The 26,703-nt window shown below is 44.3% G+C and overlaps 1 protein-coding gene across 1 annotated transcript; it reads left to right on the top strand.

Annotated features, from left to right (window-relative positions):
* Positions 1–397: 397 nt before the first annotated feature.
* On the top strand, positions 398–26,313 carry ATXN2L (ataxin 2 like). Its single transcript, XM_021006549.2, is given in 24 exon segments — positions 398–1,096; positions 1,099–1,201; positions 3,125–3,161; positions 3,327–3,383; positions 3,468–3,539; positions 3,989–4,139; positions 4,571–4,695; positions 4,921–5,012; positions 5,214–5,414; positions 5,723–5,904; positions 6,039–6,146; positions 6,475–6,666; positions 6,795–6,866; positions 7,131–7,201; positions 7,421–7,725; positions 7,863–7,932; positions 8,329–8,475; positions 8,625–8,697; positions 8,878–9,065; positions 9,271–9,400; positions 9,501–9,622; positions 9,828–10,040; positions 10,408–10,597; positions 25,743–26,313. Coding segments are annotated over 24 exon segments (3,147 nt in total). The 5' UTR covers positions 398–915; the 3' UTR covers positions 25,808–26,313.
* The last annotated feature ends 390 nt before the right edge of the window (positions 26,314–26,703 follow it).

Genomic DNA, 26,703 nt, shown 5'->3' with positions numbered 1-26,703 from the left:
TTAATAAAGGAACAAAACTTTTTAAAAAATAGTTTTATCTTGAATTTATCTAAGACGCTAATGTAGTTGTTAATGATAATAAGCGGGTTGAAAGGACGGGAAGCAAAAGCCTAAATGAACTCTCCGTGGGCGAACAAATAAACGTTGGCTCCTTAATGCATAGGAAATGTCAATACTATCCCCGGATCTTTTTGCCCTCAAACGGAGCCCTATATGAGTCCCGGTAAGGCGGAAGGATCAGGGATTGCACGGTCGCACTGTGACGTTACACATGCGGCGCTGGCTTTACTAGGCAGGGAAATCGTACATGCGTAGTAGCTGCCTATAGCTTGTCTCCTTTCTTGCCCCTCCCCCAGTGCTTCACACGCTCATTGTCAAGCGACAGCGGCGAGCGGGCGGTCACGGGGCGCGCTAAAGACTCCGATGCTTCGCGCGCGTGCGCTTTTCCCTTCCTTCAACACCCCCCCTCCCCCAACCCCAGCTTCCATTCCCTACTCCGACTTTTCCCAGTGTGCTAGGAGCGCGAAATTCACTTTTCTTTCCTCCTCCTCCTTTCTTAACCTAGAGCTAACCGCCTAGGTGTGAGTGCGTCTCTTCTCTCCGTCCCTCACTCCCAAGGGCTTTCATACGCGCGCGCACTCTCCAACGCCCTCCCCCCGCCTTATACTGTTTCTTTCGCGCACGCGCGCCGGCTCGCGCCCTCTCTCTCGCTTTCCTCAAGCCCGCGAGATCCCCCCTTCCGCCTCGCGGCGCCTTCTCGCGCCGCCGCCTCCTTGTATCCCTCACACATCGGCCCCCCCACCCGCTAACGGCGGCGCCCCTTCTCCCCAACCCCCTTCACTCCCCGCGCGCTCGGGCGGGCCCGGCCCCAGCCCCGTCCTACCCCCCCCAACTCCCCTTCCGGACGCCGCCACCATGTTGAAGCCGCAGCCGCCTCAGCCATCTCAGCCCCAGCAGACACCCATCCAGCAACCGGCACCAGCACGCCGGCCTCCCGGGGGGACCAGCCCCCCCAACGGAAGCCTCGGGGGGACCCCAGCCTCCACCTCGGCCCCGGGGCCACCCACCGCCGCTTCCCCGGGCCTAGGGCCTCCTGCGGAGGCAGTGGGATCCGCCGGGGAGGTGAGGGGGTTCTGCCGCCACAGCCGCCAACACATCAGCTTCAGGAGCGGCCCGGGGGCGCTGCTACTGGCGGTACCAGGTGAAAAGGGGCAGGACGAGGGGGGATGACGGGATGTGGGACGGCCAAGGGCCCCCTGCTTGTTGGTAGACGTCTGTCTGCCATCAAGGAAGGGGCGGGAAGGAAAGCCCGTGGAGTCCCTTGACTCGGCCACTTTGGAAGGGAGACAGTGTCTAAGGTTGGGCGGTGGGCTGCAGTCGTGCCGGGGGGAGAAACACTGAGGGTCCCCTGTCCAACTTTCAGGAGGGGTTCGGCGGGGGCTTCTTGGGCTTAGCCAATGGGGATGAAAGAGGAAGCGGCGTGTGCCCCTATGGTCTGGCCAGTAGAGGAGATGGGGTCCCTGAGTTGAACCAGTGCAGGGTGGGGGATCCTTCATTTGATCCCATTTGGGGAAGAGGGGTCTCTAAGTCAGGCTAAATGGTGGGGCATGATGGGGGAAAGGGGTGGCCCTTTTGCCAATAAGCCGGTTGCTCAGGGGAAGAGAGCCTAGCCCTAGGGGGCTCTACTAGGTGGGAATTCTTTGCCTTCTCTGAACGGGGAGGGATAGACTAGGCGGGATGGAATGCCCCCCACCCCCAGCCTAGGAGGAGGCAGTGCCAGACTGTGGAGGAGCGAGCGGCAGAGAAAGAGAGAGAGCGTATGTGTGTATGTGTGTGTGTGTGTGTGTGTGTGTGTGTGTGTGTATATACACATATACACACACACACACACACATGAGTGAGTGTCAGTGTCTGTGTTGAAGGGGGTTTATCAATGGCGGGGGCAGGGGGAGGAGGGAGGTAAAGGTGAGTAGGGTCCCCGGCTCAATTGATGTGAAGGGTCTCGCGGTCCCAAAGCTCAGCCAATGGGTGGGAAGAGGCGGGAAGGGGTCCCTAGCTATAGCCAATTGGGGGGGCGTGGAGTCCACAGTTGGGCCAATGGGCAGAGAAGAAATAGGCTGCGCCTCCCCCCCCAGCCCTCCCCCGCCCGGAGGGAACTGCAGACCCTGTATAACCCCCTGTGCGCGCGCGCACCCCAGTACGTGCGCGTGGAGAAGGTGCTGTCTTATGACAGGGTGTTAGTACAGCTCTCCTGGCAGCTCCGTGAGAATGACTGTAGCCGGCACGGTCTAGTCCAATATTCGGCTGGCTGTTTCTAAGGTCAGGGCGGGGGTGGGAGCTTGGCGGACCACACTTATCTCTCGTGGACCTTATTGAGGCTGTACGCAGGCGCTCTAGGGGCAGGAAGGCGAGCGAGCGTGAAGGAAGCTGAGGGCTTTAGTGCGCAAGCGCTGAATGGGTGAGGCCTCCCTGTAGATAGTGTCTGCGTCTGCGCGATCCCCTCACCCCGCCAAACGGCCCCCCCCCCCACGGCCAGTTACATCAGCCTGTGAGGACCCTGGTATCAACGGCGGTTAGTTCTCCCCAGAATGGGTAATGGGCTTTTCGTAGGGGTGGAGACAATTGTCTTCCATGGGCGATTTAGGGGGCTTGCTAAAGATGCCTTTGGCCCTCTCTATGGGGGTGATGGGTTTATATTGACTAGTCTTAGATCGACTCCATGTGCTTGGTTTGTTTGACCGTTGGTTCCCTGTTCTTGTTGGTGTTTTAAGCCCTTATCTCTGTTCCCTTGACTTTTGGGGGGACCTGCAGGAAGATTGCCTGTTAATCTCTTGTTTCACAGAGAATTAGGCTGTGGGTTTTGAGGTGAAAATGATACATCTCATTCCTCTAGTTATTTGCCATTTTAAGATGAGGACAAGCCGGAAGGCTATATTGATTTATAGGCTTTCATTGCCCTGTGCCGGACATCTATTACCCAGCCTTTCTTTATTCCTATAAAAGAAGTGGACCATTTTTCTCTGTTTTATGTTGGGTTAAACATCCCTGCCCCTTTGTAGGGAGGGATGTAGGAGGGAGTTGGGCAGACTTAACTAAAAAATGTCTTTGTTGTTTTCTCTTATAGGGGACAGAGCACAGGAAAGGGGCCCCCACCATCACCTGTGAGTGCCTTTCCAGTAGTCAAATTCAGGGATATAAAAGGGTGAAGCAGGAATAGATGGGATCATTCGGCAAAAGAAGTGTCAGAAAGATAGGAGGGTAGGACAGGCTACTTGATATCTGTCTTCCCTTTACTCATCAATTTGTCACCTCTGTGTTATTTTCAGGTATTTGAGGGTGTCTACAATAATTCTAGGATGCTGCACTTCCTTACTGCTGTTGTGGTATGTATCTGTCTTCTAAAGTAGTTTGATGGGAACTTTAGGTAAATATAATGTGAAGTCTTTAATTGTCCTTCTTTCTGCCAGGGTTCCACTTGTGATGTAAAGGTGAAAAATGGTACCACATATGAAGGTATTTTCAAGACTCTGAGTTCAAAGGTAAGTATTCCTCAGCCTGCCTTGGAAGTTAGAACCAGTTGGAAAGGAGGATATGTGGGAGAGTCATTGTAGTCAGTTTTAAAGATAGTCTTAAAAATTCTACCATTCTGCACAGATGCTTCCCAGCCTAGCATTGCTTATTATAATTGCTTTATATTTCCTCATAATAAGCACTGTTGCTTTGAAAAAGAAGTATTATTGATGCTGGGCAGGTATGCATTATTATATTAAATTATCTCTAGCATGATTTCTTTTCATTGTTAAAATTACATAAAACATATGGTTGGTGTTAGGAAGAGATTGGGAGTTAGGACATGTAATAGGAAATATTTAGGAAGGAGATAGGAAGAGGTGGGGTACCACAACAAGTTCCATACTTATGGGGAAATCTCAGACTGGATTTACCTTTTCTAGTGTTGACCCTGGGACCTTGGGGGTGGGTCTTGCAGTTTGAACTAGCAGTGGATGCGGTTCATAGGAAGGCTTCTGAGCCAGCAGGTGGTCCCCGTCGAGAGGATATTGTGGATACCATGGTGTTTAAGTCAAGTGATGTGATGATGGTTCACTTCCGAAACGTTGACTTCAATTATGCCACTAAGGGTAATAATATGCTGGGGAACTTCTCTGTGTGTTGGGAGGAGAGGGTAATGTTTCTTGTCTTCTATTTTTTGCTGCCCAAAGTAGCAGCATGAGGGAATGTTTTTTTTTTCTTCTGAGTTCTCTTTTCTTTGGGCCTGTTCAAGAAGAATGAAGTTGTGGGACAGCTAGGTGGTTCAGTGGATAGAACACTGGCCCTGGAGTCAGGAGGACCTAAGTTCAAATCAGGCCTCAGATAATTACTAGCTGTGTGATACTGGGCAAGTCACCTAACCCCAATTGCCTCCCCCCCCCAAAAAAAAAAAAAGAGTGGGGTTGTGTTGAGGCTTTGTTATTCCCAGACTTGGCATCCGCATTTTGCCCTTTCTCTTGAGAGGTAAAAGGAAGTCTATGAGACCTCGTGTAATTCTTGTTCTCAAACTCTGTTCCCATAGACAAGTTCACAGACTCTGCCATTGCCATGAACTCAAAGGTGAATGGTGAACACAAGGAGAAGGTGCTACAGCGCTGGGAAGGGGGTGATGGCAACAGTGATGACTATGACCTTGAATCTGATATGGTACAGTATATCTCTTGAGGGTTTCTACAGTCCAAGAGTCTGGTAGGGTTGTGGGTTGGTGGGCATATTATATCAGTGTGGGCTTAAAGTCAATTTAAGATGGTATCTGTAAAAAGAGGTATCGTGGGGGTAAAGTTACTGATTCTTTCCTAAAGCTTGTGGTCTCATTTCCTCCCCTTCCTTCTTCTCCCTTAACATGTCTTCTTTTTCTTGTTCCCCTTGCAGTCTAATGGATGGGACCCCAATGAAATGTTCAAGTTCAATGAGGAAAACTATGGAGTAAAAACAACTTATGACAGTAGCCTCTCTTCTTATACGTGAGTTTCTGAACACTCTCCAGAGGTAGAAATAGGAGGTAGGGCAACTAATGAGGTGGCAAAACAGAGTCTGTCCAAAGGGGTAGAAACCTAAACACCACTTTTGATACTGATCTTACTACTGTTTTCTTTTTCCTGTTTTTTCTCTCCTCCATCTCTTATGTTGTGACTTTGATGGATTATGGGTGGGGAATAATCTAGGGTCCCCCTGGAGAAGGACAACTCAGAGGAGTTTCGTCAGCGAGAGCTCCGTGCAGCCCAACTGGCCCGAGAAATAGAGTCCAGTCCCCAGTACCGTTTACGTATTGCTATGGAGAATGATGATGGACGGACAGAGGAGGAGAAGCATAGCTCTGTGCAGCGACAGGGCTCAGGTCGTGATAGTCCCAGTTTAGTGTCCAGGTCAGTACATTATTAAGGGTTGGGGGAAGAGGTGGGAAACTGGGACAGGCTTAGAAAACAGATGTTCTGATTGGCAGGGTTTGACCACTGTGGGAGTGAGGTTAAATACATAACTTTGCAGCAACAGGTCTTAGTTTGAAACAGACATCCTTAGTATCAGAAAGGAAATTAGAAAAAGAAGGTTGTTAGAAAAGAAAGAAAGAAAAAAGTAAGGTAAAAGGCTTGGTAAAGCAATTTAGAGAAACAAAACCCCTCAGTGGTTTTTGGTTTTGGGTTTTTTGTTAACTTCATTTGCTCCCTTTTTCTAGGGAAGGGAAGTATATCCCTCTGCCCCAGAGAATGCGAGAGGGAGGCCCCCGAGGAGGAGTTCGATGCAGCAGCTCCAGGGGAGGTCGACCTGGCATTGGTTCCTTGCCCCCTCGGGGTGGCCCCCACCACCCTGACAGCAGTGGTCCCAGTCCTGGTCCTGAGCCCCGTGGCATCAATGGAGGTGAGTTGGGATTGTGGAGGGGAAGGGGAATCGAGAAAGTGGTATTGAAATGGAGCCAAAAGCGTAGTTAAATGTTAGTGCTATTCCTTGGTAACTCTTTGCCATCTTTGCTGGATCATTTTTCTTATCTTTAGGTCCTTCCCGCATGTCCCCAAAAGCCCAGAGGCCTCTTAGAGGTGCAAAGACCATGTCTTCCCCTAGCAGCCGACCCCCTGGAGAAACCTCTGTCCCATCTACCACAGGTAAGACTTCTGGAATGTGTTATGTAAGGAAGTAAAACTGAGAGAGAGACAGAGAGAAAAATAAGTTGTGAAAAGTGTCCTGGATGGGATTAAAGAGAAATATGGGAGAAGAATGCCAGGAAAGCATTGAGAAGAGAGTATAAAATAATACGGAATTCTGCTTTCTTGGGATGTGTATTTATGAGGCTCTGGGTCCCAGGGCCTGGGAATAAATATTTGTTGAAAAAGTGAAAAATAAATGTAGCTTTCCTGTAGGTACTTACTTAAGTGTCCAGATCTTTTGTTTAACCTGTTGACTATAAAGACTTTTTTTTTCCCATTCTGGTAGTTGGTCGGATGTATCCCCCACGTTCCCCTAAGTCAGCTGCTCCTGCCCCAGCCTCAGCTTCCTGTCCTGAGCCACCTGTAGGCTCTTCAGTTCCCACCTCTACAGCCTCTATTCCTCCAGTTTCGTCAGCTATGGAACCTGGAGCTGGTCCCATTTCCCCAACCTCCCCAAAGGTTACAGCTCCTAATGATGGTAAGGGGAATAGTGAGTGTCTAAGGGAAGAGAGAAGGGCAAGACTTAGTTGGTCCTTGGTTGGGTCTTATAATGTATATCTTTTCTTTTTCTTTTCTTTTTCTTTTTTAATTTCTCTTTTCGATAAGGAAAAGAACTACCCCAAAAGGAACCTGGGAGAACTCTGGAGCCACCAGAGCTAGCCCGAATAGCTGGGAAAGGTGAAAATTAGTTTCTGCCTCCTCATCTTTGAACATTAGGTGTCTTTTTTCTCATCCTTGGATGTTAGGTGACTTTTTTCCAATATGTTTTAAGAATATTGGGGAGGGGATGAGAGCTATTAAGAATTCCATTCCAGTATATCTCATTACATTCCCTTAAGATTCCTTCTGTTTTGTTTTTTTCCCTAGTTTCTGCACTTAAGGCCATAATTCTAGGTAGGGGACATATGATATCTTACTCCCTTTTCCATTGTCCACCCATAGCCCCTGGCCTTCAGAATGAACAAAAACGTTACCAGTTGGAAGAACTGAAGAAATTTGGGGCTCAGTTTAAGGTGAGGATTGGAAGAATTAAGCGAGTGAGTTGTGAAATGGGGATAGGGCAAAGGGATTTGGGAGGGTGAAACTGCAAATGAGGAATGTGGAAAGACAAAAATAGGGCAAAAAAATTTGGAGAGGGTAAGGTAGAAATGATTTTGAAGAGAATTAGAGACAGGAGTTGGGGGGGCAGGCAGCAAATACAAAGTACTTTAATGTGTATTTTTTATCTGCAGCTGCAGTCCAGCAGTTCTCCTGAGACCAGCCTGGACCCTTTCTCCCCCCGAGGACCCAAGGAGGGTGGGGTGGAAGCCAAAGGAAAGGAAAAGGAGGTGGAGGGTCTTCTGGCTCCAGAGCCTCTGGTGTCCTCTGGCTCCTCCAAAACAGAATCTCCACCTGATAAGGAGGAAAAACTGTCTCTTCCCTCGACAGGAGGGTCTGAAGGACCAGAGCAATCCCAAACACCTCGACAGAACCAAATGGGCAGTCCTCCTGGGGGCATCAGCAAGGGGGATGACAAGGAAGAGGGGCCTGTCACTGAGTAAGTGGAATGGGGATCTGGGGTAACAAGCTTGGGGGGAGGGGAGAGAAGGAAGGAATACAGGAAGAATACAGAAAGATTGGGGGTATTAAGCCAGTAAGAGACTTAATATTATCAATCTTGGGTTTCTCTCCTAGTCAAGTGAAGAAGTCGACACTGAACCCCAATGCCAAGGAGTTCAACCCTTCAAAACCTCTGTTGTCTGTGGTAAGATGGGGGCAGAAGAAAGAAGACTTTTTTGAAATCTGAGAGAGGACAAGGATAAAGAATTCTCTGATAGGCGAGGGGGCAGTCTGGGTCAATAGCAGTTCATAACATTTATTCCTTACCTGGAAGTAGTCAGTGTTGAGAAGGGTCAAAGGGGAAACATCTATGGGAAACATAGAGGCAGAGTATTTTAATAATACTTGAATATATATATAGGGTAAGGTTGGATAGTTGAGAATAGAGGTAGGGCAAAGGAGTGAAGTGATAAACGGTAATTGGTAGGCCTGAGAGTGGCTCACTATTCAGGTCAGCAAGTATTTGCCTGCTATATACTTAGAGCAGTTAGGGAAGTGGTGTTATCTTCTCTTAACTCCCCTTGCCTTTTGTTTGTCATAGAACAAGTCAACCAGCACCCCAACTTCCCCAGGTCCCCGGACTCATTCAACTCCTTCAATCCCAGTGCTGACAGCAGGCCAGAGTGGGATGTATAGCCCCCAGTACATCTCCTATATACCTCAGATCCACATGGGGCCAGCCGTGCAGGTGAGAAGTGAAAAGGGGGTTGGGGAGGAGAGCAAACATGTGTGTGACCTTCAAGATTTGTCACTGCTATCTGGGAAGAAAGAACCTGAACAGTTCTGATTGGATGATTTAAGAGGGAATCACAGCCCTAGTCCTGTTGATCTTTACAGGCTCCTCAGATGTACCCATACCCTGTATCTAACTCTGTGCCTGGTCAGCAGGGCAAGTACCGGGGAGCTAAAGGTAAGAATGGGGAAAGGAGGTCTGAACCATGCAGCAGCATGTGAGTTGTTCTCATGGATTTGGGGGGGGGGGTTATTGGGTCATTAATTGGTAGCGAACTAGAAATACCCTATCCAGCCTTTAACTTTAATTTTCTTTCCCTGTTAACTGAGCTTAAGGTGTCTCACTTCATATTTCCAGGTTCCTTGCCTCCCCAACGCTCAGATCAGCACCAGCCAGCCTCAGCACCCCCTATTATGCAGGCGGCGGCAGCTGCAGGGCCCCCTTTGGTGGCAGCCACACCATATTCTTCCTATATCTCCTACAATCCCCAGCAGTTCCCAGGCCAGCCTACCATGATGCAGCCCATGGCCCATTATCCCTCACAGGTAATTGGGGATGTGACCAATGTAAGAGAATATACTCTTAGGTGTTTGTTGTTCTTCCACCCTACTCTTGGCTCTGGAGGATTTCGGGGTGGGAGGAGGAGGGTGATATGATCACATGCAAGCTGAGATTTGTCCAGGGGTATAGAAAGTATCAAGAAGGAAACACAAACCTTCCCTTAGACTCCCTTCTTTCCCTATCTTCTAGCCTGTCTTTGCCCCAATGCTTCAGAGTAACCCAAGGATGCTGACGTCAGGCAGCCACCCCCAGGCCATAGTCTCATCTTCTACTCCTCAATACCCTCCAGCAGAGCAGCCCACTCCCCAAGCCCTTTATGGTAAGTCCTTTAAATTTTTAGATTCTTTATCCTGAAATAAGCTCCCTGCCCTTTTCATGCATTCTTTCTGCTGATTCTCTTTCCCTCTTTCTTGCTGCAGCCACAGTTCACCAGTCCTATCCACACCACGCCACGCAGCTCCATGCCCACCAGCCGCAGCCAGCCACCACCCCTACTGGGAGCCAGCCGCAGTCCCAGCATGCGGCCCCCAGCCCTGTCCAGGTGCCTGATGTGGGAGAGGAATAAGAGTTGAGGCAAAGTTCTTGGGTTATAAAATGATGGAGGTAGAACTTGGAAGAAAGAGAGATGGAGAATAGCTCTACCATCAGAATGGGTTTAGGATCTGAGGTGGCAGAGTAGAGCTAGGTGTGGAAGTAGTTTGCTGCTTGCCTGGCTTTGGAGCTCATCTTCTTTCTTCTTCTAACAGCATCAGGCAGGGCAGCCGCCACACTTGGGTAGTGGGCAGCCACAACAGAACTTGTACCATCCAGGTGCCTTAACAGGCACACCACCATCTCTGCCACCGGGACCTTCTGCCCAGTCCCCTCAGAGCAGCTTCCCTCAGCCAGCTGCAGTCTATGCCATCCATGCCCACCAGCAGCTACCCCATGGCTTCACCAATATGGCCCATGTCACCCAGGTAACTGTTCCAAAATAACACTTTCTAGACTCACTCTCTAGTATATTTACACTATAGGACTTGATTATTTTGGCCTCCAGAGTAGTTTTCCTAGTCTTGTTGAGTGTCCCACTAACTCCCCTATTGTGATTTTTAACGTGACCTACATTATTTGGGCCACGATGGTCATTCCCAAATCATAAATTCCTTTTCCAAATCTGTTTTCTCCGAGTAGCCTTCATTAATAATGTATTCCTATCTTTCCTCTTTCAGAGTGGAAAAACAAGCCCGTAGGAATCTTTCTCTTCTGACAATGATTTGTAGTGGCTGTCTGAGATAGTTTTTCTTTGTTACTTGTTAAGTCCTCACATCTGCTTCTTTTCTGAAGGCCCATGTCCAGACTGGAATCACAGCAGCCCCACCCCCTCATCCTGGGGCTCCCCACCCACCCCAGGTGATGCTGCTGCACCCACCCCAGAGCCATGGGGGTCCACCTCAGGGGGGTGTGCCCCAGAGTGGTGTGCCTGCTCTTTCTGCTTCCACACCTTCACCCTACACCTACATCGGACACCACCAAGGTGAGCAGACAGGCCATGTTTACTTGCCTTTCTGGGAAGGGAGGGATAAATACACAAGAGGGGAAGGTAGATGAAAGGATTCATGAAATCCAGTTGAGTGAGGGAATTTGGCAAGAAGGATTGTAGGCTGGTGGCAAGAAAGAACTATGGGACTGAATGGGAGACAGAAGGCACTGCCTGATAGATGTTACCTGTATGCTGCATCTGGTCTGCGGAAGGTTTTTATTTTGTTTGTAGGCCATTGCTGCTTCCTGAATTTGATTAGTTTGTTGCTCCTTTCTTTGCAGTCTGTCCTTGAACTTGTCACCTAATAACCTGACTTGTGGCTATACTAGCATGCCAATTAGGAAGGGTTAAGACAGGAATGAGGCTGATAAAGGTGGGAGTGAGAGCCTGTGAGAAATGAAAACTAACTTGAGAAACAGGCACATGATTTGAAAGGGCCAGTTAACATTGGACTTTGTGGTTGTTGTTTTTACATAAATGGCCTCCTGCTTTAAAGAAGTTGGACAGCAGTGGACTAAGGGATAGATGGCTAGGTTCTAATGTTCCTGATTTCTTCTCTTTCCCCTTCAACCAGTTCAATCTCATCCCTCCCAGCAGCTCCCCTTCCATCCCCCGGGGAACTGAAGATGGTCCTGGCCGTCACTTGAGAGACTTCCTTGAGTGGAGGGAGGAGTGACCTATGTCTCTTCCCCCAGCAGCTCGGACCAGTTCTCTAGCCCTCCACTCCCCTCCCCAGCCCACCCCCACGAGGGAGTAGGGAACTCCTACCAAGCACCTTGAATGGGGTAGGGGGCAGGATGGGGGGAGGGACCTAAAGGCGGGGCCAGGGTCCAGAGGGAGTGGAGGCTTCCTGCTTGGCCCATCCTTCCTCCTACCGCTCCCCTTCATTTCCTCCCATCCCCGCTGGAGACGGAAGATCTTTTATTTTCTATTATTTATAACCTCAGACTTGGGCTCCCCTACTCTTCTTTCCCATTAACCTGAGACAGACACATAGACAGATGCCCCACAAGGATGGTTGACAAGGACTTTTACTTTTTATTACATAAAAATATTTAAAAAAAAAACAGAAAAAAAAAATAAAATTTTAAACTAACTCAACATGCCTGGAATTCCCTCTCTGGGGAAAAGGACAAAGGTGCAACCCTGTATATCACAAGACCAGGGGATCAAGGAAATACAGAGGTAAGAGATTGGGGGCCAGAGTCCTAAGTTGAGGGGAAGGGGCAAATGTGCTGTCACTGATGAGCTTTGTTTGCTGTTTCCTTGGTCTGATCCTCCTGTGTGTGTGCACGCACGCTCATTTCTTTCTCCCACACACAGAAGCAGGGTGGTGTAGTAGAGGAAGTACTAGAGTATGGACTTGATTTCCATCACTATTATTACCTGTGTGACCTTTGATAGTCATTTAACCTTTCTGGCCCTCAGTTTCCTCATCTGTAAAACTTTTTTGGGGGGAAGGTGTCAAGGATGTTGAGCTTAAGGGTCTCTTTCAGTTTATAATTCAAAATCTTATGAAGCTGCGCTCCAAATGAAAGAAATTTGCTTTTTTTTTTTCTTGGGCTGCTAGCTAGAGTAAAGAGAACCAGCCTATGTCTTGTGGCTCTTGGCAAGGGTGACCATTTGTTCTGATCCTGTATGACTTGGATTGTGAGGGTCTAGGTCACCAGTTTGAAATTGTTTAAATTTCTTATTTGTGCCCTTGAATACAGTGGAGCCTAGGGTTCAACAGTCCTGGGCTAGTCTCAACCTAGGTCAGGCAAGCTTATTTCTTGGTTCCATCATTAATAAGTCAGTAGTAATAATCTGGTTTGTGGATCAAATAATCTGTGAAATATTTTGAAGAGTGAATTATTGCCATGATTCATTTTTTTTAGTATGGGAAGTAAGGTTCTGAAAGAGCTGGCAAGGAGTATTGGGTAAAGGGGGAGTGGGTTTAACTTTTAGAAAGTCAACACTAGTTGTTGTGAAGATGTGTCAGGTATTTCATGGCATTTCTTTGGCATGAGGATAAAAACATAGACAGACACAGGTGTTTGCTCTATTGAAGAGAGAATCTGGTTGTGGATATTGCATTTTTTTGTTGTTTCCATGATTGTTAATTCAGGAAATGAAAGCAGATGGCTGTGTAATCTCACTCTCATTCTCTTCGTAATATTCCAGAGAGCTACTCTAGGAAATTTGGGAAATCTTGCCTGGTATCATGGAACATACCTGAAGTGGGGAGGCTGAGGCTTGGGGGGATCATTTGAGCTTGGGAATTCTCAGCTGCAGTAGAACTAAAGCTGAGCAGGCATTCAAACTAAATTCTGCACTAATATGGTGAGCCTCTGAGAACAGGGGGCTGACCAGGCTGCTGAAAGAGGGGTAAATCAGCACAGAAATGGAGCTTCTGTGTCACTCAGCAATGGGATTGGGCCCCTGAGTGGCCATTGTACTTCTAGTCTAGGTAAGATAGGGATACCATCCTCCTAATAAAGAAATAGGTTGTGGTCATTTGAGTGTTCTTTTCCTATCTTTCTATACCCATAGGAGACTTTCTTTTAAAACCTCCTTGATAAAATTTTATTAATCATGGTTCCTCTCTGTGCACATTTTAAATAATGGGACCTGAGTGTGTATAATAAGGCAGCCCTCTCCCTCCTGCCCCTTGCATTGTTAGAGTATTCAAGTTAGAAGTTTCTGTCTTACTACATGAATCTCTTAGCTCACCAATGTGCAAGTTCCCTTCAGTGATCTAGATCGCAGCCCATCTGCTTGATGTGTGTCTTGTCCATGGCCTCCCAAAAGTTTAGCACAAAAGGGATGTAACCCAGTGTCCTGGAAGCCTTTCTTACTTTGTCTTGACCAGACAAGGATACCAGTGGAGCACTCTAGCTTCCTGCCTTAATATGTACCCATCTCTTCCTGTTTATTTGATTACATCTTTTATGCCTGTTCTTTTTTGAAGTTCCATATTGGTTATATATTAATTTGCTCACACTGATCATGTGCCTCTCCATCATCTTTATGACATTCATTTTTATTCAGCCTCTCACTGCCAAACAGCAATGCTTAGCAGTATGTTGGTATTCAGAAAGCTTTGTCTTTAATTAGATTTGGTACTCATTTGGGTCGATTTCTAGAAGGTAATTCAGTGTGCTGTACTCCCCCTGATTCAACTCTGGACTCAGCTTGTCTGTCCATCAGTGTGTACTAATGCACAAGTCTTAGATTGTCAACCCAAGTGCATACCATACATAATCTGGATAAGACATTCTGCATCCACTTTAGTCTTTGTTGTGTAGATGGTCAAAACCATATCTTTGGGTGGTTATAGATTTCTTCCAGAGGCTTTTCAGTTTTCTGGAGCTTAATGCAACAATATAATGTCATTATTAAGAAAAGCATTTGGACAAACTAACTATCCACATCAAATCGCTTCAGCTTGGGCTCTCTAAAGGAGGACATATTTGACAGGCGTATATCTCCCCCTCTTATCCCTTGCCTAATATTTATAATCAGAGGATAGTTCAATTCAAGAGGATTGTTATAATTTACAAAAAATACAAAAAGTAATAACCCTTATCATTAAGGAATTTTAAATAAATTTGATATATGGAGTGGCAAAGATGAATTCTGGAAGAGCGTTCTAGTTTTTAGTCAAAAAGTGCAGTGAGATCTTACATTCTCTACATCTTTCAGTTGTGAAATGAATTTTACTTATGAAAGTCCACTCATTCCCTATTCATTCTCTCATTTAGGATGCCTTCATTTTGTGTTTAAGATAACTCATTTTGTAGAGATGAGAGAGTAATCAGGTGGTCACTAGTTTGATAGTGTTGTGGGTTTTGTTTTGTTTGTTTTTATATTAATAAGGTCTGTGATTTTCCCTCATCTTTGGTAACTTCTCTGCATCAGATACTTTGGTATATAGATCCTTCCACACCCTCACAGTTATGTGTCCCCTCTAGCATGGGTTCATTCTAGCTGTTTTCCCCATCTTGGTTCTTCAGTAGTGCTATTTCTGTCTTCTCTGTATAGTTTGAATATATTAAGCACTTAAAAACTGCTTTTTTCATTCTGTGAACAATGTCATCTTGGGAATGCAATGTCAGGGTCCAAGTATTGGTGGTTCCAGTGTCCTTGATGGGGGGAAAAATGTTTGTTAAAATATTTTCAAATCTTTGTCATTTTTCTTCTGATTGTTCTCATTCCGTTTTCATCCTTAAATACTCTAGGGATGACTTGGCTTACTTGGATCTCTTGCAAAGCTTTCTTTAAATAGGTTTCTCCTCTCTCAGCATGGAGAGAAAATAGTGTTCATAATCATCCATCATTATTCTTAACAGTTTTGCCTTTGGATGATTTCTTGGCAAGTAAAATGTTTGATGATTAAGGGATTTTCTGGGCTCTTTTGGTAATTTACATTGATTAAACTTTTGCATTATAATTGGTGTCAATATCATTTCTGATGCTTATTTTCCTTTTTTGGTCAATTATTGGTTTAAAATAGTTCAGGATCGAATCATTTAGATTGTTTACCATCTTTTTTTCCCCCATTATTCATCTTGCTTTTTACTAATTCTCATTTTTACTAGATAGAGAGTGAGTTCTATAAGAGCAAAAACATTAAATTTTGTCTTAATTCTCAACACCTGTGACAGTGCCTGCCATATAAGCACTTAATGATTTATTGTTCCTCTTAGACAAGTCACTTTGCTTTTTCTGGGCCCCAGTTTCCTTATTTGTAAAGTGGGAATAATTATACTCCCCTCTGGTCATTGTAAGGAGAAGGACTGTGGAAACCTTGGCAGGCAGTATAGCTAGCAATTGGGACAAAGTGAGTGTTCACTCAACCATATTTATTGAGCATCTGTTTTGTGCTATAGAGGGAGATACAATGAAATTAGAGCAAACAGTCCTGCCCTCAGGGTGCTTACATTTTAACTGCCTTCATCAAACTAGAAGCTGCATGGAGTAAAAGGGCCAGCCTCAAAGCCAGAAAAACTTTTGAGTTCAAGAACTATTTCTGACACTTCCTGACTGGACAAGTAAATTCACTTAATCTTTCTATGCTGTATGTAGTCCAGTGGTGGTATCAAACTCCAACAGAAATATATTGATTTAGAAAACCACAAGTTAACATTACATTGCAATGTATTTTCTTATTTTGTTAAACATTTCCCAATTACATTTTCATCTGGTCCTGGCACTTGGGAGTTTGGGCTGATAGTTGGTCAACTCTGCTTTAGGCTGTTCTTTTGTAAAACTTCTGAGTTACAGAGAAGGTACCAGTCTACCCTGGTAGAGGAAGTTTTTCCTCACCAAGGATTTCTCTATGCCAAAAAAATCACAGGTCCAGACCTTCTTCCTAAAAAGTTAAAAAGCAGTGCCTCTCTCCAACCTTCTAGCAGGGTGTTTTTTTTTTAATTTTTAAAAAAATTAATTTATTTTTATTTATCAACAATCACCTCCATAAGCTTTTGAGTTTTAAATTTTTATCCCCCTCCCCACAACAGTGCGCAATCTGATAGGCTGTACGTATACATTCCTATTAAACATTTTCATATTAGTCATGTTATAAGTAAGAATTAGAACCAATAGGAAGAGCCACAAGAAAGAGAAAACAGCAAAACAGAAGAAAAAAAAAAGCAAATAGTATCCTTTGATCTGTATTCAAACTCCATACTTCTTTCTTTGGATGTGGATAGCATTTTCCATCATGAGACTTTTGGAGATGTCTTAAATGCCTTGCATTGCTGAGAAGGGCTGTCTGTCAAAGTCAGTCATCACACAGGATGGCTGTTACTGTGTACAACGTTCTCCTGGTTCTGCTCACTTCACTCAGCATCAGACCGTATAGGTCTTTCCAGGTTTTTCTGAAGCCTTCCTGCTCATCATTTCTTAAAGCACAATAGTGTTCCATTACATTCATATGCTGTAACTTGTTCAGCCATTCCTCAATTGATGGGCACCCGCTCAATTTCCAGTTCTTTGCCACCACAAAAAGAGCTAGCAGGGTATTTTTTAAAAGCCAATTGTAAGACTTGACATTTATACCTAATAAAATTTCATCTAACCTGATTTGTCCCATTCTAGCTTATTAACTTGGATCCCACTTCTGTCATTCAGTATTCTAGCTCTCCCTTCAATATTTATGTGTCATCTATAAATTTGTTGTTTTAACTTAATTCAAGACATCAGTTGCTCATTTTAAAAAGTCTTATTTTTGTTGGGATCTTGTATCATCACCTTCATCTCTGAAGGTATCCCTACTGAAGAAGCCATGCTTCTTAATGTTTTTAGAAAGTAGTTCAGCTAAATCACAAATACATCTGCCATGTCTTGACTGTATATGTGATATTCCATACCTGTGGATCTTTACCACTAGTGTTAAGTTTTGCTCTTCCCATTTATATTTTATCATTGTGTGTGTCATTTTCTAGTTCTCACTCTGATGCATTGGTTTATATCTTCTTACATTTCCTGAATTTATTTCTCATGTTACAGTAATATATTGTTACATTCATACGTTACAATTTAATTTCTTTAATTTCCACCTTGATATAACAAACAGTGCTTCTGTGAATTACTTTGTTCTGAGTTAACTGATCTTTGATCTCCACATGGTATATGCCTTAGCCGTTGGATCTGTGGGGTAAAAGGGTATGGCCATCTTAGCATTATTCCAAATTCAGTCCCCTCATTTTTAAGGGTGAGGAAAATAGATCAGAAAAGTTCAGTGCTTTATCCAAAAATATGGCCTTGGTGCCATTAAAAATTGAGCTATCCTTTCAATCAAATAATTATTTAAATGCCCACTGTGTGATAGGCAGTAGAAATACAGAAGAAATAAAATAGTCCCTGCCCTCAAGCACTTATAGGACACACCTATTACATACACATGTGTTAATAAATATATACAAAGCAGTTGAAATGAAGGGAGAGAAAGGAGTAAAGGTCTCATTGTAGAATGATACCTGATCCAAGCTTTGAATGTAAACTAGAAATTCTGAGAAGCAAAGGTAAGGCTATGAAGTGCATTGCAGGGATGAGGGACAAACTTTTGTGAAAACCCAGAAATAGGAGAGTGTGTCCTAAGTGAGGAACTGCAGGAAGGCCAATTTGACTGGAGTCTCAGCTCAGGAGTGACCTGTTTGACCTGTGCTTTTAAAATATCACTGGTAGCTTATGTGAAGACAAGGAGTCAAAATTAGGAAACTATTTTAAAAGTACAGGTAAGAGGTGATGAAGGACTGATTAAATATGAGTTGAATAAATTGACAAGGATGATGTTGGGTTGTAAATGTATGTGACTAAAAGGTTAGTGCTCTTCACAGAAATAGGGAAGTTTATGCTAGTGTAACACAGAGATTGGGTATACAAATCTGGAAGTTATTTTTTATAGATATTTAAACCAACGGGAGCTAGGGGTAGAGTGGAGAAAGGGCCCAGGACAATGTTTTAGGTGTACACCCACAGTTGGGTAACATGATATGGATGATGATCAAGCAAGAAAGATGGTGACCAAACAGGAATACAGAAGAGCAAAGCCAGGAAAACTAGGTGAGGAGAGACTATCTGAAAGGAAACAGCATGCCCCAGAAAGGTCAAAAAGAATTGAGGCTGTGGCAGGTAGGTGGTGCAGTGGATAGAGCACCGGCCCTGAAGTTAGGAGGGCCTGAGTTCAAATGCGGTCTCAGACCAGACACTTGACACTTACTAGCTGTATGACCCTGGGCAAGTCACTTAACCCCAATTGCCTTGCCAAAAAAAAAACCAAAATAAAAAGAATTGAAGAGAACAGTTCATTTGACTGAAGATGTGAAAAGTCAGACTTCCAAAGGGTTAGAGAATAGGGAAGAAGGGATAAGAACAGACAACTTTTATATTTTTTCTTTCATTATGCTTCTATATGAGTTAGCCCATGTTAATGCCTAGTAATGACTAAAAGTTGTCTTTCTGAAAATGGTGTCCCAGGATAGGCATCACGTACAGTTTCAAAAATTGGAACCTCTCTTGTTCTCACAGACTAGCCACAGTATTTCTGAAAACACATCTCCCCAAGACTTTTTGCCAGGTGACCCAAGAAATAAAATTTTTAGATGTCTGGTAATCTAAATCTATAACTCTTCAAATCCCCCCCCCAAGCCATTCTTAATAGAGCGAAATAGGATTTAGGTAGTTCTAGACATGTTCTCTTACACCATATGCCCTAAGTGGTGTACCCACTCCCTTCCTTCTTCATGCTTGTAATAGTTTTAAGAGTCTAGCTTGTGATTCCTTGGTCAGCTTCAAGACAAAGATAGTGGTTGAAGTGAATACACACATATTAGAAGATTGTGACTGTCCTTCTGGCTTGAGTTCTTTTTTGTTGTTGTTGTTTGGTAGAAACCTAAAATTCAAAATCACATGTGGATGGGGTCACCAATATCTTTGAGTGATGAATCAGGCTTTCTAGTCTAGTTGAATTTGCCTAAGAAAATGCAGTGACATAATGACTTTGGAATTGTCAAAATTTCAGGTAACCCTAAGAGTCAGAAAAGGCCTTCAGGATATGGGATAAACTTGAAAAACTCATAGATGAGAATTACAAAGTAGTAAGTAGTTGGTCAGATAGTGATCTAAGTAGCCATAAATAAATAAAGTTGACTACATCCATCTCATCTGCCTCCCAGTATTATCCTACTGGGGACAGCAGGAAAGGCTTATTTCCTAAAGTTGAGCTGTTTATGTTTCAAGCCAGTGATGACAAAAAAGGGCAGTCAAGAATCCCAACATGTCACAATTACTTAATGTCCCCATCTTCTCAGTCGTATCTGATATGCTAGTGCTGATGGTTGGTTCTACTCAGTGTAAAACACAATTCTTAAAAGATGCTCAGTTTTAAGATTAAGGCCATCTCCTGGAAGGAAAATGAGAGAGCTTGAAACTCTGCCCTTCCTACTAACAGCTTGGGGTAAAAGTTTCCTAACCAGAGCATATTGTTGGGGGGCTGGTAGTGGGATAAGGGTTGGTAATTCCTTATTACCAGATACAGCCTTAATTATTAACATCCACAGCATTTATTAATCCATACCATTTGACTTATTTTTGAACCAATAGGTTTAGGTGGTAGAAGAGATCATTCAAGAAATATTTGTGTCTATGTGCTAGACATTTAGGATAAGTGCTGAGAATGGGAAAACTAAAGAAGTTCACCATTCTTCATTAAAGCAGCGTAACCAACAGATACATTTTCTCTTGTGTGAGAGAACATAAGTGTCATGTCTCTGCCTTGCAGAGAATGTAAATCGGAAAATTGAGGAACACAGTTAAAATCACTGCCCCATTACTTCTCTGCCTTGTGGAGAGACCAAGGTGTAATTACCTTGGCTTTCAAAGGGAGGGAACAAGGCTTCAGTTTGATGTGAGCAGAGAGAATGTAGGAAGAAGAGTTGTGGTTTTTTTTTTAAGTGTTGATTATGGGCTTTACCTGTGACCACAGAGCACATAATCTTGTGGCCCAGGAATTCATATTCAGCTCCCTTACTCACAGTTCCTCTCCAGAGTTCCTGTCAACACTGTGCCATACCCTAGAACTGAACTAATTTAAAATGGGAGGGGTGGGAAGAAGAGATGGAAGATCACCAAGGAAGGCAGGAAAGATGATGAAGGTAGTACCTGGCCTGAAGTCCCTAATCAATCTTCCCAGCTGCTTCTTCATGAGATCTTGGATAATGGGTCACACCTGTGCTTAATCCAGCTCAGAGTTATATAGTCACTGAGAGTAGTTTGACCAAGTAGGGAAGTTGTTCTCTGTGATGGTCCTCAAAGGTATTCCCAAACAGATTCACTCCATGAAGCAGGGTGAACAAAGAGCCCCAGGGAGAATTATCTCCCAACCTGTGGCTTTCTACTCCCCCTTAGCTCAAGGGCACAGAGGGCAGAACAGGAGTCTTCTCCCCATCATAGCCAAACACACTGAGCAGCTCTCATATTTCTAGCTCTACTAGCTGCACCATCTCATTGTCCTGGACAGCATCTACTTTGTTTACAGATATTACCATGTGCTCCACACCAGTCTGGTGGAAGAAAATTGCTCCCATTCACAAGGTTTACACACAGGTTTAGAAAAGAACATTTAACATGCCATGTAGGAATGATCCTGGCCTCAATGAATCTATGCCTCACCTCAGAACTCTTTTTAAAGGCTGCCTTCCTCTCCTATACTTTCCCCACCAAAGATGGATCTCTAATAAGGCCTTTCCTGAAAGAGTCTGGCACCTGTTTATAAGCAGCAGATGCTTCCTTGTATGAGGAATGGGGCCATCATTGGCTGCCACCACCAAATGAAGCCTTCCATTTGGGGCTTCTGGAGACAGAATGATAACTAGTTGAGCATGCCAATCCCCTTTGGCTTTCACTCCTCCCCTGCCTGTCCCTCCAAGTGTGTTCAAGTCCTTCCTTTCTCCCACTATTTTCCCCTTTTCCTAGGCTCTGTATTTTTCAACTTTCTAACTTCTTTTTCTACTCTTTTCTTACCAGTACCCCAGATTACAACTATGACACCTCTGTATCTTTCCCAGATAACAGAGCTCCCAGTTCCTTCAGCCACCTCAATGCCTGGTGTTACCTAGGTGTGTCCCCCTCACTTTGACATAGGATCCCAGGACAGGCAGTGTAAACAATGTGTCGAATGGCTCTGCTAGAACTTGGAACCAAAGGGGAAGAGACAGTTGAAGGGAGGGAATATGAGTCCTATCTGTAGGTGGTAAGTACACTGTCCTCTCCTGACCGACTTCCTATAGTATTGCAGTGCCCGAAAAGATGCAGGGTTTTGACTGCATAACGATAAGGCCCAGTTAAGCTGAGCTGAGCTGCTGATTCAAACTGGTTCCTAGACTCAAAAGGATAATAACCTATCTGCATAGTTAGCCAAATGGGATGTCTCAGGATGGCAAAGTGATGACGTATCAAACTTTGAAATATCTCACTTGGTTGTGATTTGTTTTCACCCTTGGTAAGGGCCAAAAAGCACTGTACTATTTGCAGATACTGTGTAGGCAGCTCAGTGGCACAGTGAAGATAAAGCATTGGGCCTGGAGTCAGGAAGACTTGAGTTCAGACGCTTAGAAGCTATGTGATCTTAGGCAGGTCATTTAACCTCTCTCTGCTTCAAGTTTCTTTGACTATAAAACAGGGATAATAAGAGCACCTACCTCACTGGGTTGTTGTGAGGATGAAATGAGATAATGTTTTTAAAGAGCTTACCATGTGCCTGCACATAATTAGGTGCTTAATAAATGCCTCTTCCCTTCCTCATCATTCTTGGTAATGGCTGCTGTCAGCATATTATATAGTATAGGTATTATATAACCATGTGGCTGACGGTCCCAACATTAATGTGGGTTTGTCCTTCACTTAAGTCTTCCTGACTGCCACAGCAAGGGCCTCAAAATGGTAAAGGACTTTTACCTAGAATTGGGCCTGTGTAGAAAAAACTGGTCATAACCTGAGAATAAAAGCCTCTTAATGGGGGGCTGGTAAGAGACATGGAAAATAACATTTCCCAAACTTTACCTTTTTCTCAATCCCTCATTTTTACTGACCTTGATGAGGTTTAGGATCTGGAGCATTTCCTTAACCATCTCAAAAGGTTGTGCAGCAACTGGTAGTACTGAGAAGGAAAAGGGAACCAGCTACTACAGTAAATGAGACCAGCCAATCAACAAGTGTTTATTAGGCACCAATCATGTGCCAATACACTCCCCTGGGCAGTGAAGGCTACAAACACCGAGTAGTGATAATGTGCTGACCTTCCTTCCGTGCCCCCAGCACGGTCACTTCCTGCATTCCCTGCTTCTCCCTTGCCCATCATTCCCCTCCCTCCCTCTATCCTTGTTTCCCAACCTCTTCCCCCACCATATTTTATTTTTACATTATTCGACAGGCCCCTGCCCCTCTGCTCTCTCCCTTGTACAGCTCCTCCTTGGGCACCCAGCCTTGCCTTTTCCTCCTCAACCCTCCTACATCACTCCCCTGGACACTTGGATTCCATCCGCGCTCCCCCCTCCTTTTCCTAAGCCGTCCCTCCCAATCCTCCCCATCGGTTCTGCACTTCCTTGGGTTCAAGGACCTTCAGCTTCGCCCCACCCCGCCTTCCAACCGCTGGGGTCACATGGCGATGGAGCGGTGCTGTCACGACGAGGAGACAGTACCATAGGAAACAAGAAGTGCTACGCTGTTGAGGTGATGAAAATACTGGAGCGCACTAACAACCTCCTGTGTTATCCGGAAGTGACGTTGTATAAGGGAGAGCAAGGCGTTTGAGAGGTTTCAAGGACTTCCGGCGGAATGGGGTGCCGGAAGAAAACTGAAGACCCATGTTCCAGGGGTCAGCCGGCTACAAGATCCCATAATGCATCACCGTGAAGGACAAGGAAGTCCCTCCCCTTTCTGCCGTAGCCTCATGGGGATTGTAGTCGTTTCCTGAAGACACGTTCAGAAGGAGGTGAAACTTAGATGGAGGCAGGCCCAAGCTTTTACTGGGGAACAGTGGAACCTTTCTTCCCAAATACTACCTCAAGTGGGACAGATGGCTCAGTAGGCACTCTCCTGATCAGAAACCTTTGGTGGGTCTCCCAAGTCCCAAAGCTGGCATGGTGGTGCAATGGAAAGAGCAGGGATTGTCAGTCTTAAGAGTCATAAGACCTAAGCTCAAATCCCCTTTCTTATACTTAATTGAATGTGTTACCCTTGTAGCTCACCTCATTACTCCTGAACTTCAGATTCTTTATTTGGTATTGCTCACAATACCAATATCACAATGTTGTGAAGGAAGAGTTTTGAAAATTTGAAGTACTTTAATAAAGTCTGAACTCTTTGGGCAAGCATTCAAGGCCCACCATCATCTGATCCCTACAAATTTTACCTTTCCAACCCCATCTCCCACTAGTCCCCCTATATCTGTTTCAGTCCCAGACAAAATGGTTATACATCTCGTTTTCCAGCTTCTATTTCTCCATCTGGAACGTCCTCAGCTAACTCATCTCTGAAGCAAATCTAGCTTCAAACCCACCTAATATTTGTCTTCCTGAACCCTTCCCCCAAATATTCAACCAAAAGTTAAGGATTCTCAAAGTACTTTGAGAGTGCTCAAAGGCTTTTCAGGATAAGAACTGGAGTTGTGACTTCACAGATACAAGGAGCTCTCCCTATATGGAACACCCTTTACCAATGCAGGTCAGCAATTTAATCTGGAACATACAGCTTTAGAGGTGCTCAAAGCAGTGAGAGTTTAAGGTCATACAGCCACTGTGTGTGAGAGTCAGGGCTTGAGCTCACGTCTTCTTGACTCCCTGACCAGCTCTCTTTTATGCCCTCTATGGTTAGATGTGGATGGCTAATCAGAAAAGGAAATTGAAATTGAACAAAAAATAAACTCCCAAAGAAAAAAGTCCAGGACCAGATCAGATGTATTTACAAGTAAATTCCATAAAATAATTAAAAGAACAATTCCAATATTCTATAAACTGTTTGCAAAACAGGAAAAAGGATCCCACCAAACTCCTTTGATACAAAAATGGTCTTTAAAACCTAGAGGGTGACAAAGAGAAAGAAACCTATAGGCAAATATCTTTAATGAATATTAAAAATTTGAAAGTGGCTATATATTATTAAAAAGATTATACACTATGACCAAACTGGATTTATGCCAGGAATGCAGAGTTGGTTCAATATAGAGAAAAAAACATAGTTGCATAGTGTTTCATAAATCCAAAGATCTAAACTACTGGGGTAAACCCCAAATGTATATTTGTGCATGTTTAATCCACTCCCCCCCATTTTTTTTTTTTTGAGGAACAGCTTCTCCATATTTGTACCTGATTCAGCACTTATCCCACGGACTTTAACTTGTGAGGTACTCAATGTTTAATGAATGAATAAAAGACTTGGAAAATAGGAATCCATTATTAGACAACTAATGTTTGAGAAGACCTTTCTCATCTGCCCAAGAAAATAGCCAAAGGACACAGACTGTACAGTATGTGGGGCCATTCTGCCCTCTACTGTAAAATCATATCTAGATGAAATAGGAGTGCCTTGCCTGTCCCCCACCCCCACCCCACAATGGCCACTACATACTACAGAGAGAAACTTTGTTAGATTTAATTCTTATTGCCCTGCTGGGAAAGGGAGGGGTAAATCCATCATTCCATTATCATTCTAATTAGAATTTTTAACAAATTTAGCTGACCTAGGAAAAAAAATTGCCTTTCCTCTAGGATTCTAGGGAAGGTCCCAAAGTTACACTTCCCAACCCATCATAAACCCCACCTCTGTCCTTGGGGGAAGTCTGCCAGAATCCCAAAGTAGGGAGAGGTTGGAGTAATGAGAAACAACCAAAGGATTTAGTTTGGGGCTGGCTTTTCCCTGTCTCTATCTTCATCTACCCTTAGGAACCCATGTATCTTATCTTCTTCCCCCCTCCCCCCCTTTAGCACTTTCTGATAGTGTAGAGGCTTAAGGTACTGTACTTTTAAATCAGGAAAACATGGGAGATTCAACTCCCTTCTAACCTGTATGGTAATTTACCCCTCTGTACCAGTTTCTTTATCTGTATAGGGAAGGAGTTGGTCTAGACAGCCTCCCAGCTATAAATTTATGATCCTATTGTCCTTTTGCTTTAAAAACCAGCTCACTTTAAAAAATAATTTATTTTGATTTATTAACAATCACTTCCATAAGCTTTTGAGTTTTAAATTTTTTCTCCCTCCCTCCCCAGAAACCAGCTTTAAAAAATTCCTTAAACTCATCCATTTATGGGAGAAAGCCTCCCTAGTAAATCTGATACCATCCACTATCTTTCAAAATCTCACATTTGTGAACCTGGAAGAAACTGTATTCCCATGATGGCTGACTTAGCTAATGAGTTTTTGGAGGCAGAATTCTCTGCCCAGACTGGCAGGCCTCTTTATTTCAAGTAATCAAAGAGAAGAGACAGCCCAGGATAGGGGAAGACCTAAGTGCCCTTGGGAATCTGAAAGTCCTAGGATAAGTCATGTTTTCTACTACCCCTATAGGACCGTGCGTTTGTTTCCTCCGGCTGTAAAAGGGGCTAATATATGTTGTACCCACCTCAGGACTGCGGTAGTAACTCTCCGTTTTCTATCAGCAGCCCTGCTTGGCTTCGACTCCAAGGGAACATCATGCCTCACTCAGGATAAGCTGATCACCTGAAGTCTCACCGCCATGCTGATTGAGTGACTCAGCTTTTGATACTCAACACCTCCTCAAGCCCCAAAGCTTCCCCTTCACCCACTGTCAGACTGTAAGCTCCTTGAGGGCAGGGACTGTCTTTTTCTTATTTGTATGCCCAGGGCTTAGCACACAATGCCTAGCATATAGTAGACCCTTTATGTTTATTGAACTGTGTGAGGACCAAATTCAGTAATTTATATACAGTGCTTGCAAACCTTAAAGCACATTAATTAGTGTGGCTTAATGGACTGAAAGCCAGCCTTGGAATTGGTCCAGGGGCCTCTCAGCACCTCTAGGCAACTCTGTAAGGCTACACGTTGCAAAGAGGGTGCTGATGTACTTTGTTAGAGGGAGTTTCCACATCCCAAAAGTTCTCCATGCTAAAATAAAACGCAGGTTAACTTGCACACCCCACCCCAGTATGAAATGTCCAACAAAATTTTAAACTCACATTCTACAAATAAAGGTCAGCCATTTCTACTTAATTGGTCTGTTTCTCCATGTATATGAGGGAATTGATGGCTCTTCTCAAATCTCACATTCTATGTATTAAGGTTAAGTCCCTTACTAGCAATAACACTGACTCTCTTACATACCACAACACACTTCTAAGGAATTTTCAAAATTACAAAAGACTAACAAATATAATGTCACAGATTTAAGAGTTAGCGATTCTTATGATCGGAGATGCACCGTAGTAGTGAGGGGACTAGAACTGCTCCTTTCAGAGGTGGTAGGAACACACATTTCACTACTAGTGTTAGCTTTGGTTTTTCCTCTAATGATTTTGTAGCAGCGTAGCTTGGTGGCAACATTTCTTTGTCTTGTTGAGATGCCCATGCCATTACAAGATCACAAACTTGATTCTTTCTTGC

The sequence above is a fragment of the Phascolarctos cinereus genome, unplaced genomic scaffold (genome assembly GCF_003287225.1).
Source record: "Phascolarctos cinereus isolate Bilbo 61053 unplaced genomic scaffold, phaCin_HiC Scaffold_4;HRSCAF=312, whole genome shotgun sequence".
Taxonomy (NCBI): domain Eukaryota; kingdom Metazoa; phylum Chordata; class Mammalia; order Diprotodontia; family Phascolarctidae; genus Phascolarctos; species Phascolarctos cinereus.
The sequence above is the reverse complement of the archived record's forward strand: the minus strand, read 5'-3'. Positions and strand labels throughout refer to the sequence as shown.